Source organism: Artemia sp. Qi Xiang Cuo, chromosome 17, assembly GCF_049724085.1.
Source record: "Artemia sp. Qi Xiang Cuo chromosome 17, ASM4972408v1, whole genome shotgun sequence".
NCBI classification, from domain to species: domain Eukaryota; kingdom Metazoa; phylum Arthropoda; class Branchiopoda; order Anostraca; family Artemiidae; genus Artemia; species Artemia sp. Qi Xiang Cuo.
In genome coordinates this window covers 52,150,228-52,166,621 of record NC_142810.1, presented here as the reverse complement: position 1 = coordinate 52,166,621, position 16,394 = coordinate 52,150,228, and the positions used below count along the sequence as shown (strand labels likewise).

The 16,394-nt window shown below is 34.7% G+C and overlaps 1 protein-coding gene across 1 annotated transcript; it reads right to left on the bottom strand.

The window, feature by feature from the left end:
- Positions 1 to 8,371: 8,371 nt before the first annotated feature.
- Positions 8,372 to 11,415, bottom strand: LOC148942319 (uncharacterized). The gene is made up of 2 exons (XM_089103293.1): positions 10,802 to 11,415; positions 8,372 to 10,750 (listed from the first exon to the last, which is right to left on the bottom strand). The coding sequence occupies exons 1-2, from the start codon at positions 11,413 to 11,415 to the stop codon at positions 8,596 to 8,598; spliced, it is 2,769 nt and encodes a 922-aa protein (XP_088959419.1). The 3' UTR covers positions 8,372 to 8,595.
- Positions 11,416 to 16,394: the final 4,979 nt, after the last annotated feature.

The following is a 16,394-nucleotide window of genomic DNA, read 5'->3' as shown; positions in this document are numbered from 1 at the left end:
AATTGATCCCGAGTTACCTTAGAAAATATAGCCTTTTTTGAAGTTACAATCATCTTTAAGAATCGACAGATTGTTAATGTTTAAACTTTTACGTTTCTTATAAATGTAATAAACAGAATTACTTAATATTTTTCAATATAACCATAACTTTCATGTCTAAAATTCATCAATTACTCATATGGGGAAAGATTTAATGTCCTTGGTAGAAGTCTATACAAGATTTAATGACCATGGTAAAAGCCTGTACGTAATTTCTCTCTTCATATACAGAATAATTTTTTTTCGTCCTAAGATTTACTGTTGCTTCTTAGTTCCTACTGAAAACTTATTTTTTAATTTGATGTTTTACAATTTTCAAATCATACCATAAATATCCGTTTGAACATACCTTCTCTTATCAGTTTAATTCGATCTGAGTACTGGTTCGATTCGAACAGCAAACATTCTTTCTAGTCTTTAGACTTTTCATGCATAGTAAACTCGATTATGCTATGTAACTTGTAGGACCGATAGTGTTTTCCTTCATAAACTTTCTCATACAGCTAACCATTGATGTAAAACTATTAAATTAATTCATTTTAAATATTTGCAATTGGAATAAAAAGCAAATTCTGTGTGTCCGTATTAGCTACCACAGACCCAGAAGGGCTGAATTCACATTTTAGAGACAAAAAGTGCACACAAAAAAGCGAATATAATAGCAATTTATAATCTCCCCCCCCCCCCACCAAACTCAAATTTCTGGGGGGGGGACATATTTTCATTGTATTTTGAATATTTTCCTTTGGAAAACACACCGAAAAGCCATATTAAGAGCTTTATGTGTGAGTTTTTCTCTGAAAATTCCTATTTCTTGCCAAGCCTTTACCTCCCTAATTAAAGGATATGAATTAGAACCATGGGAACATATTTTCATCGTATTTTGCTTATTTTCGTTGTAAAAAACACTGAAAAGCCATATTAAGAGCTATATTTGTGAGTTTTTCACTGAAAATTCCCTTTTTTGCCAAGCCATGACCTCCCTAATTGAAGGATATGAATTAGAACCGAGGAAACGTAATTTCATTGTATTTTGCATATTTCCATTGAAAAATGCTGAAAAGCCATATTAAGAGCTATATTTCACCGTATTTTGCATATTTCCATTGGAAAAAACGCTGAAAAGCCATATTAAGGGCTAATTTGTGAGTTTTTCACCGACAATTCCTTTCTAGCCAGGCCTTTATAATCAATGGAACTTACGTCAAGCATTGGAGAGCATACATTTGAAGAACTATCCATTATTTGCATATATTCTTCTTCTATATTTCAGACTATACTATTTTCAAAAACCCCAAAACCCAGAAATATACTCGCTTAACGGTTAACTATTCGCGAAAATTGTACTAGGTCACGCTATTAGAACAATAATTACCTCTCCATCTGTCGTTCACAGGGAACAGATTCAAAACCTTTACTTCCCACATCATTTGGTTTAATTACGACAAACGTGGCATGTCCAATACAGATTAAAGCCAGAAAAGACCAGAAACACATAAAAATAAGAAAAAGGGAATCGCAATCAATCTTGTGTCGAAGCGCTAGCGTTGTCTAAGTGAAGAATGATGTGGGACACAACATGTTGTTTAGGTCTTTCTACGTAGCCGGACACTTCATATAGAAGGTGTTATCGTAGAAACTTCAAAACAGGCTCATTTGATTTGAAATTAAAGTGGATAATGCCCAATTCACAGGAGGGATATGAAAACTATGGTTTTAACAACGATATGCAAGACTAGAAAGAAAAGTCTTTAGGAGTTACCCCCCCGCCTCAACCGTCGCTCTTGAAATCACCACACCCCTGACCCCAAAACTCAAATTTTCCAGAGGATTTTAAAATCTCCCCCCCCCCAAACACAAAATTTCTAGGAACGTATCCTCATCATATTTAAATATTTTCGCTGGAAAACCTGCTTACCGAAGCGCTAGTGCTACCAAAGTAAAGAACTATGTGACTACATTATGTTGTTTTTGGTTTTTTCATCATAGCCAGGGAACTTCGTGTAGAAGGACTCATCGCAAAAACTTTGAAAAGGACTCATTTGATTTGAAATTAAAGTGGATAGTGAGCAATTCACAGGAGGGGGGTCGTGAAAACTATGGTTTTTAACTATGATATACAAAACTAGAAAGAAAAGTCTTTAGGAGTGGGGCTGCCCATCACCTCAACCCTCGCTCTTGACTCCCCCCCTCCCCCCCCTAAAGTTGAAATCTAATCTAAACTAGCATAACCATAAAATTACACAATATTGCATAGAAATACCAAAACCATAGGTTAGGCTATGTCAGGTTAGGTTAGAAGTTAGGTTTCTCCACGTTTAAGTCAGGTTAGATTAGGTTAGCTTATCATGAGTGCTCATGATAAGCTAACCTAATCTAACCTGACTTAAACGTGGAGAAACCTGACTTCTAACCTAACCTGACATAGCCTAACCTATGGTTTTGGTATTTCTATGCAATATTGTGTAATTTTGTGGTTATGCTAGTTTAGATTAGATTTCAACTTTAGGGGGAGAGGGGAGTCAATAGCGAGGGTTGAGGTGATGGGCAGCCCCACTCCTAAAGACTTTTCTTTCTAGTTTTGTATATCATAGTTAAAAACCATAGTTTTCACGCCCCCCCCCCTCCTGTGAATTGGTCACTATCCACTTTAATTTCAAATCAAATGAGTCCTTTTCAAAGTTTTTGCGATGAGTCCTTCTATACGAAGTTCCCTGGCTATGATGAAAAAACCAAAAACAACATAATGTAGTCACATAGTTCTTTACTTTGGTAGCACTAGCGCTTCGGTAAGCAGGTTTTCCAGCGAAAATATTTAAATATGATGAGGATACGTTCCTAGAAATTTTGTGTTTGGGGGGGGGGGATTTTAAAATCCTCTGGAAAATTTGAGTTTTGGGGTCAGGGGTGTGGTGATTTCAAGAGCGACGGTTGAGGCGGAGGTAACTCCTAAAGACTTTTCTTTCTAGTCTTGCATATCGTTGTTAAAACCATAGTTTTCATATCCCTCCTGTGAATTGGGTATTATCCACTTTAATTTCAAATCAAATGAGCCTGTTTTGAAGATTCTACGATAACACCTTCTATATGAAGTGTCCGGCTACGTAGAAAGACCTAAACAACATGTTGTGTCCCACATCATTCTTCACTTAGACAACGCTAGCGCTTCGACACAAGATTGATTGCGATTCCCTTTTTTCTTATTTTTATGTGTTTCTGGTCTTTTCTGGTTTTAATCTGTATTGGACATGCCACGTTTGTCGTAATTAAACCAAATGATGTAGGAAGTAAAGGTTTTGAATCTGTTCCCTGTGAACGACAGATAGAGAGGTAATTATTGTTCTAATAGCGTGACCTAGTACGATTTTCGCGAATAGTTAACCGTTAAGCGAGTATATTTCTGGGTTTTGGGGTTTTTGAAAATAGTATAGTCTGAAATATAGAAGAAGAATATATGCAAATAATGGATAGTTCTTCAAATGTATGCTCTCCAATGCTTGACGTAAGTTCCATTGATTATAAAGGCCTGGCTAGAAAGGAATTGTCGGTGAAAAACTCACAAATTAGCCCTTAATATGGCTTTTCAGCGTTTTTTCCAATGGAAATATGCAAAATACGGTGAAATATAGCTCTTAATATGGCTTTTCAGTGTTTTTTTCCAATGGAAATACGCAAAATACAATGAAATTACGTTTCCTCGGTTCTAATTCATATCCTTCAATTAGGGAGGTCATGGCTTGGCAAAAAAGGGAGTTTTCAGTGAAAAACTCAAAAATATAGCTCTTAATATGGCTTTTCAGTGTTTTTTCCAACGGAAATAAGCAAAATACGACGAAATTATGTTCCCAAGGTTCTAATTCATATCCTTTAATTAGGGAGGTAAAGGCTTGGCAAGAAATAGGAATTTTCAGAGAAAAACTCACACATAAAGCTCTTAATATGGCTTTTCGGTGTGTTTTCCAACGGAAAATATTCAAAATACAATGAAAAAATGGCCCCCCCCCCCAGAAATTTGAGTTTGGGGGGGGGAGGGAGATTATAAATTGCTATTATATTTGCTTTTTTTGTGCACTTTTTGTCTCTAAAATGTGAATTCAACACTTCTGGGTCTGTGGTAGCTAATAATGCCACACAGAATTTGCTTTTTATTCCAATTGCAAATATTTAAAATGAATTAGTTTAATAGTTTTACATCAATGGTTAGTCTAACTGGGAGGGGTTTTCTTTAAAAATATTTATCAGTCAGGTTTGGTTGGTCAAGTCTAACTCTAATGTGAGGGTTTTCGAAACGACTAATTCTTTTATCTTTTTTGAGGATTTCCGATTAATTTATCCAATGGGAAATTTAGTTGAACTCTTGGTTAGCGGTCTGCGGGTGGCTCACCTGAGTGGAGGCTGAACTTCTAGAGTGGGGAGCTTAATCCAGGAGTACATGTAGGGAGCTTATATTAACGGCCATACTGACTCGAAATCAGGTTGATGAGTTTCCGTTTCCCTCAGGAGCGAGTGGAGCCACAAGGACTATCGAGCTTGAGAAATATTAACACAAGAGAGTAAAATAAAATAATGATGTATTTATTGTACTTACATAATAGTTGCAGAGTTCTTGGTTATATCAACAAATTCACAACACAGGAAATGATTCAAAGTTTGTATACTTCAAAAGTTTTTTACAACGCAATCATGGTGTAAGACTCAAACTCAACTCAAACTAAGACTGTAGAAGACTGTAAAAGACTCAAACTGAACTCCGACTAAGATTCACATAAGACTGGCATAAGACTCCCAAAAAGACTGACTCAAATTTGATAAGTCCTAACTATCTATCCACTGCAACTATGCCGGAGGTTGTGTTTAGGCGTTGCTAACAGTAAATTTTTTCAGTCCTTATTGGCTGCACTATTTGTTCTGCCTTACTATTGGACTGTCTTGCACCAATGAGCTCCTCGGGTTTAATTACAGTTTATGACTTTCAAGATGTCACTCTGGAATTTTTCTAGCAAATAAAAATTCTACACTGCAATATTTTGCTAACAGGTGTCGCTTAATTTATGACTTTTAAGCTATCACTTTGGGATTTTTTCAAACGATCAAAGTTTTGTATTGTAACATTTTCCCAGCAGGGTGTCGCTTAATTTTCAGAAGACTTATATTTTATTTATTTGAAAATTGGTAAGGGATAATAAAAATTAATTGCACTAAGATACCCAGTTTTAAATTTAGTCTCCAGAACAATGCAGTTAGCTTAAGCAAATATATTTTGCATCTCGAGTGACTACTTTTTTTTGTATTGTAAATCTTGCTCTCTTGACAGTTTGGTATTTTCGAGCGCTTATTATTTGAACACAGGTGTTAGTCACCTGTCTTATAAGATTTGATCAAGCTAATATTTATTGGATACTTTGGAGACGGGGAGTCGGATTTACTTGTTGCATTTTCTGTGGGAAAGATTTTTTGTTTAATTAACTACGTTTATTTCGGTCTTTTAAATTGAACGCTTGATATTTGTTTGATTTGTAGGTTACTTGAATTTTTGGATTCACATTCTTGGGTGATGTTATTTTACTGGGGTAACTTTAATTGGGGAATTTTGATGTATATTTTTTTTAGAATTGATCCCATTACATATCATCCATCCCATTTTTAACGATGTCCTAATCGTTTTATGCTATCTCCACAATTTTCAATTCGATTTTTATTTTTTATTTTTTTTCAAAATAATTTATTTTTTAATAATTAATTGAATTAGTACTTTGATAATATTCATATATATTTTTTTTTATATACATGTCTGATCTAATATAATATACAAGTAACAACGTAACTTTTAAATTTTATGGGATACTCACTCGATTTGGCGAAGGGGCCAAAGAGTTTCTACATTAGGTTATGTGATTATATAGTAATTATTATTTCCTCCACTTAACACTAAGTTTACCTTCACCTGACACTATTATCTTATCACTGAAAATGGTACATTTTGTCTTTCTAATACTCGACTATACTTTCACCTGACGCTATAATGACACGATTAAATTTTTATTCCTTCACCTGATATGCTAATACTTCTACTTGGTTTTAACTATTCTAAGTTCGGCACTAATAATTGCTTAATTACTTAACGTGGTACATGTTTGCTACCTCTAATACTAATGTACATCTCCACCTGACGTTATATGGGTACGATTATATCGTTATTCCTTCACCTAATATTAAAATTGCTTCACCCGACGTTCTAATACTCCTATATCGCTTCAACTAGTTAAGTTCCGCTTTTGTAATTACTTCATTATTTAACATGGTACATATTCGCTACTTCTAATGCTAGTTTATACTTAAACCTGACGCTATATTGGTACGATGGGTATCTGACTTCAAAAACATCTAACTACGTCTAAAACATCTAACTACATCTAAATTTTTAACACACTGAATTCAAAATAATTTGCGAGAAAAAGTTTGACACATTAATATATTATAATTTTAATGTCTGATTGCAACACTTGGATAAGGTAGCTTGCATAGGTTTTCATCTGTTTTGTGATAAGCTTTTCAATATTCATTAAAGTTACAAGTTAGATACATAAGATTTCACACTTACTTCATCATTCTACGTGTCTAAAATAATCACATAAGTTGTCACTCTTACTTTAGGCTTCCATTCAGTTAATTACTTTGTAGGCTAATTGTTTGTGGTTTGTCTTCTTGGCGTTTCGCTTTTTGGCACTTGTTCCTAGGGATAAGTGTTTATGTTTTTCACAAGTACGACTACACGCATAAAATTGTCCGTACGTGGTTTGTCACATCGTATACGAGGGGTTGATGTCGTAGAATTGTTGAATTGTATCCTAGGTACATAACCCTTTTGAATTAATTACATCAAATGGGTCTCTTGATCGCTGGGCTGGGTATCTCTTCTTGACACTTTTTGTCCTCGGAAAATCTAATACTCGTACAGTCTGTATTTTCCGTAAATTGATCACGTTCAGTTCCTCTTTTATTGTTTACTAGGTATATAACTCTTGGGGAATTGATAACATGAAATGGGTACCTTTATCGCTGGGCTGGGTATCTCTTCTTGGACACTTTTGTTTTTGGGATAATCTGATACTCGTACAGTCTGTGTTTCCCGTAAATTGTCTACGTTTAGTCCATCTTTCATTTGGACTTTGGGCTGTGTTACGACACTTAACGTTATCTATGTCAGGATCAAAACTTGATCTAAGGACCTTGGCTCGACGCATTGTCTTTGATTCCTGGTTAAATGATACACAATCATTGAGGGCTTAATATGGAGATTAAAACAATAGTAACTGGTTGGTTCTCTTCTCTGAACACTTCGTTCTGGGAAAAATTTAAGCACGTACAGTTTATATTTCCCATTAAATTGATCATGTGTGGTTCTTCTTCTCATGGAGGATGGTTTGGTTTTGCGACATCTAATAATGATTGGATAGAGTCAAAACTTAAACTTTTGATCTTGGTTAATATATTGTCTCTAATATGGGGCTTAAGATATATATTCTTTGAGGGACTGACTTTATGGTTACTCTTGGTGTTTCAAACACTAAATCTTAAGGCCGCCGCCGTCTAAGGATAGTGATCGACGGTCTCTACGTAGTTTTACGACGTTGCGGTCGAGGTGGTTCTCTAGGTAATTATTAATTCAGATGTCGCTACGTATCTGTGGGGTTCTTGGTTTGTCAATATTGCTTGAGATGATGGGACCTGGTACTAGGCTTGTGTGCCTTGGAATGTCATCAGGGTATTGTCTTCAGTGACTTTCTTGGCGAGTAATTATCGGTGGTTGACGATCGATTAAAGTAGATGCTACTGGGTTGTATCCGTGTTGCTTACTGGTACACCAATAATTAATTTGCACTGGTTACTCTGCTTCCTAGAATATAAATATCTGGGCAGAATCATATGTTCTTTACAATTACATAAGTTAAAGCATATATAATAACAATATACGGTTTTCATAATATTCTGCGTAGACGATTTTTTAAATAATAGTCATGATTAGTGGTACTAATAACATCAATTTAGTACAGGTACATTTAAACACAACGTAAAAAAATAAGGGCAGAGTTCATGCTTTCATGCATGTTGCCGCGATCATTATATTATTACCATATAAGTAAGGTAATCATAACAAAAATTATTATGTTAAAAAAAAAATAACACTATAAAATTTTCAAGATTGGTTGCTATGTGTCTATAATTATATATTTTCATCTTACACATATAAAACATTAAATACATTTTATAAACATTATTCAGCGATAATATACTATAACATTTAATTTTCTATTATACTACTATTTGCGAGGTAGGCAATATGGTTTATATGAGAGGTCTTGATTTACTATAAATTTACAAATCTTTATTGTCTATGCGTGTCCATACCGCTTAAGAAATATATTTTGCAGCTGTATGGACTTGCACAAAAAATTAAGTGAAAATTTGGGATTGGACATGGCACGAATGAGGACCTCTATTCTCATTCGCTCGATCACGTCCTCCCTTACCTTTTCCCCTTTTTTTTTTTTTATGTTAAGGGTTATCAGGGAGTTCTGGGTTTAGGTTTTGCATCTCACTCTGCTCGATGTGATCTGACTTTTCTCGTTTTCTACGTGTTATTCTCAACACTCTTCCGTAATTTAGGTTCAATGCGATTCGTATAGAATACGAGATTATGAATACGAATCCTATCGTCAAGAGGGTATACCACCAAAAATTTGTCGAAAATAGTCCGTATCTACTTTCTACATGTGTTAGTCTTTGGTCTTCATTGATAAATAGGGGAATTTGAGAGTCTAAGGCTTCTTTTATTTTTGTTAGCGGTAAGGTTCCCTTGATATTCTCTATTTTTGACCATATCTTGGCTTTTACTTCTTCCTTATCAATATTGGGAATTGTATACAATAGATTAACTGGTTTGAAGTTGTTTATCTTAGGACTTATTATGTTTGTGCTTGTTGTTATGAGGGGCGTTTGCACCGTGGCTTCCTTAGTCACCAGTCGGCATCCTTGTTTTATTGTTATTGTTCCCACGTCTTGTAATAGTAGTTCAGTTCTGTAGCTTGGATCGACTCTCTCTGTGTTATTATAACACGAGATAGTCCTAACTGTTTCTTTTGGAACAGAAAAGAGCCACAGATCATTTCTAAGGTGAATAAATATTTCTATTTTAGTACTATCTACTAGTGCTTCGCATGAGTTGTGGATGTCCTCTTGTTGAGTCTCTTTTAAAAATATATCTATCATACATGATCCTGGTTTCACGTTATAAATTGGCAATGTTAGTTGACATGCTAGATTTTTGAATGCTACACATTCCTTTAAATCCTGAGGGTTTGCTAAGGCATATTTCCTCCTATCTTGATCGACTAGCAAGTATTCCGCTTCAGGGGTGATAGTCATGAACGAATTGGTTGTGCCTATATTGGCAGTAAACGTGGAAATTTTATACAAGTCATATATTGATTGTTGATTTATTAACGGGATTGTTATGACTGCAAATAACTGTTCGTTTATTTCCGTGATATGAACCTTTAACTTGGTGTAATAGTGGAATAGGTTTGCTACTTCCGGCTCTGTTGGTAGATGTAGTCCGAAAGTTAAATGCGTTTTTATTTCATCCAAGATATTTTTTAGGTTCGAAGGATCCACTAGGTCATATGACAAGGTTCCTCCGGTAAGGGAAAATAATGCAAATTCAAACTTGCTAACGTCAGCCGCTAAGTTAAGTAATGACATTGTCACTATGTCTAGTGAAACCATGGTGAGGCTTGAGTCGGTAATCACACGATCTACTTCATTTTTTAAGTAATTCATTATGCTTACTGTTTTTGATATTTTATTTGAGATTGCCTCAATTTTGTCTCTCTGGTAATTGGCTATACTGGCTTGTATTTTTTGGACATGTAAGGTCACGTTCATGGCGTTATTTAGTTTTCCTACGTTTTCCCTTAGGATATTCAGGTCTTCTTCAGTCGAAAGCCCAAACAAGCGTGAGGCTAATTCTCCCACGATTGGTATTAGACTGGCTGACCTTTGATATTTGCTTTTTCGAAAAAATACTTCGAAGACTCTCGTGGTACTTTGTTTTAACTTTTGTATTTCCGTATTGAACATTTCAAATAATGCTTGCAGTCTTTGTCTAAATAATATTAGAAAAGATTGGTGAATCGATACTCTTAGAGCGTTTTTTTCGTTTATCTCAGGTAATGGTTCGATATCTTCTTTTGCTGGCTCATCGGCCATTGCTAATCTAGCACAAGTGCGTTTACCGTCTATTGTCCAACATTTCTTGTGTGGGTAATCGTCTTCCTCCTCTGTCTTAGTTTTATTTTTCTTTTCCATTGGTTGATTCGCTTGTACTATTATCGTTTGTATTTCAGTATGCCTTACCGGGAGTCTCGCTCTAAAGCCTATAGTAAATACTCCAATCGACTGGGTGCTGTAACGCATGGGTCCTGTTGACCATGTCCATCTTGTAAGTATGGTTGGTCTTAGATAAGTTAGTGTGGTCAAATATCTAGGTGCTTTCTTGCTAAGTGCGCTCATTTCTGGGGTTGTTCTCGTCGTAGTTTCCGACATTGAAGATTGTATATCTCTGGCTGGAGTCTCATACGTAGGTGTGGTTGTTTCGGTGGCTTTTCTTTTTCTTTCGGTAGGCTTTAAATTTTCATTACCTTGCTGTGTACTGGATAATCTTAATTCCTTTAGGTTGATAATTTGCTTGTTATCCTTTTACTTTGTGAGTTTTGATATTATTCGCTTCGTAATATTTTGTTCGGCATGATCTTGCCATAATTCCTTAAGGAAGGTCCATAGGCTCGGTAATTCATTTAGCATAGCGTAATTCCCATCATAGAGTTTATTTTTCTTAGAAGTTGCCAAGAGGGAATCGGTAGTATATTTTGCTGTGGTGTATTCGTCTATGGATCCGTCAATACTGCTTAATTCTCTTTTTCTCCTGTTTCCTATATTGTTAGTTCCTAGTGCTTTGTCGATTTCCGCCATTTTCTTGTCAAAATTGTCCACTATGAACTTCGACTTTAGTTTGGGAAGAATGGGGGGTATATTTCCTTTATTTTCCTTATGATGTATGTCTTTCGTGGTCTGCAAGCTTTTATCGGATTTTAAAAATTGGAATATGGAATCCTTTAATTCATTGGTCTTTTTCTCTAGCCTTTTTACCTGTTGAAATAGGGTTTCAAACGGTTTAGGATCCAGTTTCATAAATATTTTCCAGGCATTGTGGCTTGCAAGTAATGAGTTCTCATGTTTGAAGATTATTCCATGTTTTACGATGCCTTGGGCTATGGCTTGGGAAAAGAGGATTTTTATGACTTTTGTTATCCACATCCTTTTTGCTGTTTCTTTAATTAATATTTCATTTTACATTATACTGGAAAACTTCTTATTATTGGTAATTGAACGAGAACGTGTATTTTTTTTTTTGTTTTTTTTTGAGAAGGAGACAAGGTACTAATTTTGATATTATGTTTATTCTATTTCGTGATAATCTTTGTGGTCCGAAGGAAACAAGGTGATATTAAGACTTGTTGTCGTTTAATTTGTTACATTGCTTATGGTCATCGCACTGTTGATTCTTGAGCTGGGGGTATAGGTATTTTAATTCCTTCGCGTAAGAAGTTTTCCTTCAACGTAATAGGTTGGTTTACTTATTTCAGTTGGCGCAGTTTTCTTGATTTTTTAGTTATTTTTGCTTTTGCTACATAGGTTTTTATTCTTTTAAATATAATTTCATTTTCATTGCGCGGTATATTGAACTTTTTGGATTATATATATACTGCTTATAATATCTTATTTTCTGGAGGGGGTCATGTTTACCTTGATATTTTACACAACTTGGGTTTCCTTCAATCTTGTAAACTAACTTCTGCTTTCTACACTTGTCGTCACATTATTTTCCTATGGTAGGGATGATTTGGGGTAATTCTTGCGGGTCACTTTTTATAGAGAGGTTAGTTGATCTTCTCGTGAGAGTTCCCCGGTCAAACGATAATGACTAGTGAGATAAAAGACATCACAGGTCATTATCGCTGACCGTCGGCTCCCCACGACTTACGGTAGTTTTGTCCAATTCCAAAACTGTAGTTTCTCATTATGTGGTGATAACTATTCATAACTGCCTGGTCGTTTCTCATAAGAGAGCTAGGGCCAAACGGAAACGGGATGTTATGTAGACACCATCCTCCGTCTCCACTTAGCCACGGCTTCCCATGTTTGGGGGGGGGCATTCATTTTCACTGTCATGTGGATATTTGAGACATTTTTCCTATACTGTTTTAAGGTATTTTACGGTGATGACCATTAACTGTTGTTTTATTTGGTTTTTTTCTGAATTAGAATTGCCCTGTGTACTGTGCTTTTATTAATTCTTGAGAGAAAAAAAAATTTATTGTCACCTTGGAAATGTGTAAGGTACTAATATTGACTTTTAGTTAAGGTCTGCTTCTCCTGCCTTAGGTTTTTTTTTTCAGAAATTTTTTTTTTTTTTCATCACCGCGCGAAGCGCATAAAGTATTACTACTACTTTATATAGTACTATTACTTTGTTTAGTTTTGTCTACTCTGATTAAAATATTTATTAGTTTATTTATGCAGCTTTCTATATACTTAATTAAGGGATTAATTTATTTTATATTGAATGCGACTCGTTCCTAATTTGTTGTTTCGGTAGTTATTTACTATTGTTACTTGGTTCAAGTCGAGCTGTGTGAGGAGTCGCGCATTGCTATTTACTTAATTCCTTTTAAATTCCGCAAGGATAAATTCCCTATTTTAGCATACTCTAAAATAATGTTATATTGGTGGGATACAAAAGTTTGTTAGTCAAAATAAAATTCCTGCTTGAACGAGTTAAGGGTAGGTTTATTTACTTCTCAGGTGCCAACTTATTCTTTTCCCGTGGCGGAGTTACGCCACGTCACGGAGGCATTTTTTTTTTAAATACGGGTTTAACTAAAGAAAGATTTGATAAGAAGTAATAAGTTTAATCTTCCTTTTATTTTTTTTTTTTTTAATGAAAATTGAGGTATATTTATGTTTTGCAGCGTCTTCGCTGAAGGGTAGAAACCGATTTAGTCTAATATGGGTGTAATAATTCGACACAAGATACAATTTTTTTTTTTATTGTAAAGGCGTTGGAAATGCTATAGAAAAACATGGGAATCAAATCAAAACGCGTTGTCTAAAGCTTGATTGATTTAAGTTTTCTTGAAAACCAGGTCATTACACGCAAGGAATTGTCTTATATGGCGGTCTTGTTATATAATAAAATAGATTATTTTCAATCATACCCTTCTGGGTCGTCATAAGGCATATTATCCCTATTCAGGGGGCGAATAATTAGGAATCGGCGGATTGGCCCGATTTTCGCTTAAAAGTGCGCAAATAATTACGTTCAGCTGTTTTCTTTTTGTTTTGCATTCATTACGTTTCAGCATTCTTTTTTTTTGTGATAGGGTCTGTGCCTCCTGGCGCAGGTATGGTATTATCAAGAATTTCACAGGTTTATGTTTTATGTTCAAGATGGTCCTAAAAAGAATTCGTTGAATAGTCTCTCCTTTTTCTTTCTTTTTTTTTGTTTCCTCGCGGCACTATACGTTAGGCTAAGGACGTGCCGCACAAGTGTGCCGCGCGACTAAAAAAAAGGGGGGGGGAATCCGTAATTTTGATTTGAATATTACCCATTTCATCTGTGGTTCCTTTTCTTTGGGGTTTTATTAACATTCTTTACTAGGTCAGCATCCTATAGGAGTTTGATTGAAAGAGAGAGCTTGAAAATTTAGTTCTATTTTATCTTCTGATTCAGGGTCTTTGAAACATGTTTCAGGACAAAGGGCAAGAGTATATTGCAGATGTTAAGATTATTCATTTTCTCTCCTTTACGCCTTGACTTTCGCTTGATTTTTTTAGAATCTACCCTTGAATTATTCATATATAAACTCATTGTCAAATTGTTAATTTCAGTTTTGTTAATCTTGTTCCTTAGTGGACAAAACTTAGCTTTTGTAAATATTGTGATTCACTATATTACATTCCTTATTGGGGGGAATAGGGATTAACTTTGACTAAAGGCCGTGGCTCGTTCATAAGGTTAGTAAAAATTATTAAGTATTGTTTCCTGCAGGTGTACGCGATAATTGTTTTGAAAGAAAATTTTTTTTTTTTTTATCGTTTCATTATTTGGTCTGTGGTCATTATTTGGAAGTTACTAGGTCGCATCAAGGCAGAATTATATTGGTCTCATTTTTAATTAATTTTTTTTTGCAAAAGGATGTTATTATTCTCTTTTCTCTTTTTCCTACTCCAGGGTTAGGCTGAAACTTGCCTATTTCTTACGGTTCCTTGTATTTTGGTTGGCAAATAGGTTTCCTTTTTTTTTCTTGCGAATGTCCTCCTTTGAGGCTTATTGATTATCATTGGAGGCAGAATAAATTTGTCGCTAGTCTCGTTAACAGTGGCAGTTTCATTTTTTTTTTTTATATATATATTTTTCTGCAATTGCAATATTTTAGGATTCAAATATGTATATATGCATATAGCGTATGGCTGATTTTCGGATTATTGGCGAATGGGTTTATCGCAAGATTTGGTGCTTTTTGCTATTCTAATCTTGCGGCTCTATTCCGCTGCTGCCGCTTTTTCTAAGAAATTTTCCACCTACACTTATTTATACAATTGGCGTTTTTTTTTTTTTTACTATTTTATCCCTCACTTAGTGGCTCAATATCGACAACGTCATTATTGTTGATGGTTGCATAATTACTGGTCTAATTAGCTTAGACATTGGCTACCATTTTAGTTCATGGTATCACAATTATGATAGCGAGACCCTTCCTCGATAGAGAGGTATCATAAGTAACAATAAAAAAATCAATCCAGGTCTCTCTTTCTTTTGCTATGGTTTGTCTTATTTGCGATTTGGAGGTATGCTATCTCACGATTTTGTTAACTACTTTATGTATTTTCTTGATCTACGGAAGGTTTATTTTGTAATCTGCACGAGTGATATGTGATTAATTTTTATATCACAGGGATTATTTGTCGAAATATTTTTATTTATGGTTTTTATCGCACTTGGCTTAAAGATATCCTAGTTAGCGTTCGACTACAGTACTACAGAAATTCAACTAACAAATTGTTTGAGAGTTTTAATGAGTCTCCCTGTTTGGTTTTCGTCTGTTTCTTTTTGTCAAGGTATTAGCTTAAGGGGCTATTTTTAGAACTCAATAATTACGCTATTCTCAATGTTTTCTTTTTCTGACAATATGACTCATATTAAGCAATTTATCGCATATCTATAGGTCAAAATTTATGCACCAGATCGGCATTTTAAATTCTACAATTTTAACTTTTTGTTACCTTTCAGGGTTACTATTGTGTTTTGCATTAATTATTTAGCAATTAATTTTCTTTATTCATTCAGGTTTCAAAAATGGAATCCATTTTTGCTTTTATTACTCCAATTTTATAATTATTATATGATTAAACGAATTGTTAAGGATTTATTGAAGATATCAATTGTTGAGGTCAATCCTTATTTTCCAATCACCTTATATATATTTTTTTTGTTTTTTTTTTGGGGGGGGGGGCCAATCTTCATTGAGAGACATCTTAGTATGGCAAGCGGATCATTAGTTTTTAGGCGACAGAACTATCAATTATAGGTATGCGATTAGTTCGATGTACCCAAGGTATGCGGGTCAGCAATTTTTGTTAATTACTAAACGAAAAAGGAGCATTTCTTAACTCGAGAATATTATGCTTAGATACTTTGACTATGCTGTCACAAATCTTAATGGCTTCCACCTGGTATTATGGGTGTTAATCTATTATCATATCAACGCTTTACAAGGGTTATTGGAATCGCATAATTATTTTAACATTAACCGAAGTGGTATTTTCTTAGTAAAATTGGGAAAGGCTACAATTCATGTATGCGGATAAGGTATTCGCCATTGTACTCAGAGAAGATACAACTTAACTTATAGTTATTTCCAATTAGTTAATTCTTTTGCAAGGTCTTCAGTTCATATTGATAATTTTTTTGGAAGATTAACTAGGCTTTCTTCTGTCATTCAAGTTGACGGAAAACCCTATACTTATGACCAGGTTAGTCCTCATATCCTTATATGCAGGTAAATTTTGCCTCGCAGTTGTTACTATCCTCACACGTATATACGCATATATATATATATATATATACACACACACCAACATACATATGCACATACGCGCATATATAAATCCACATGTTTGATCATTAGACTGCCGCTAATTATCTGTTTTCCCAATAGCCTTTTAACTTGGTA

Coding starts and splice junctions, on each gene's coding strand:
- LOC148942319 (XM_089103293.1), bottom strand. CDS start 11,415: ATGTGGATAACAAAAGTCATAAAAATCCTCTTTTCCCAAGCCATAGCC. Junction 10,751..10,801: donor ATAATATCAAAACTCACAAA/GTAAAAGGATAA, acceptor AAGATTATCCAG/TACACAGCAAGGTAATGAAA.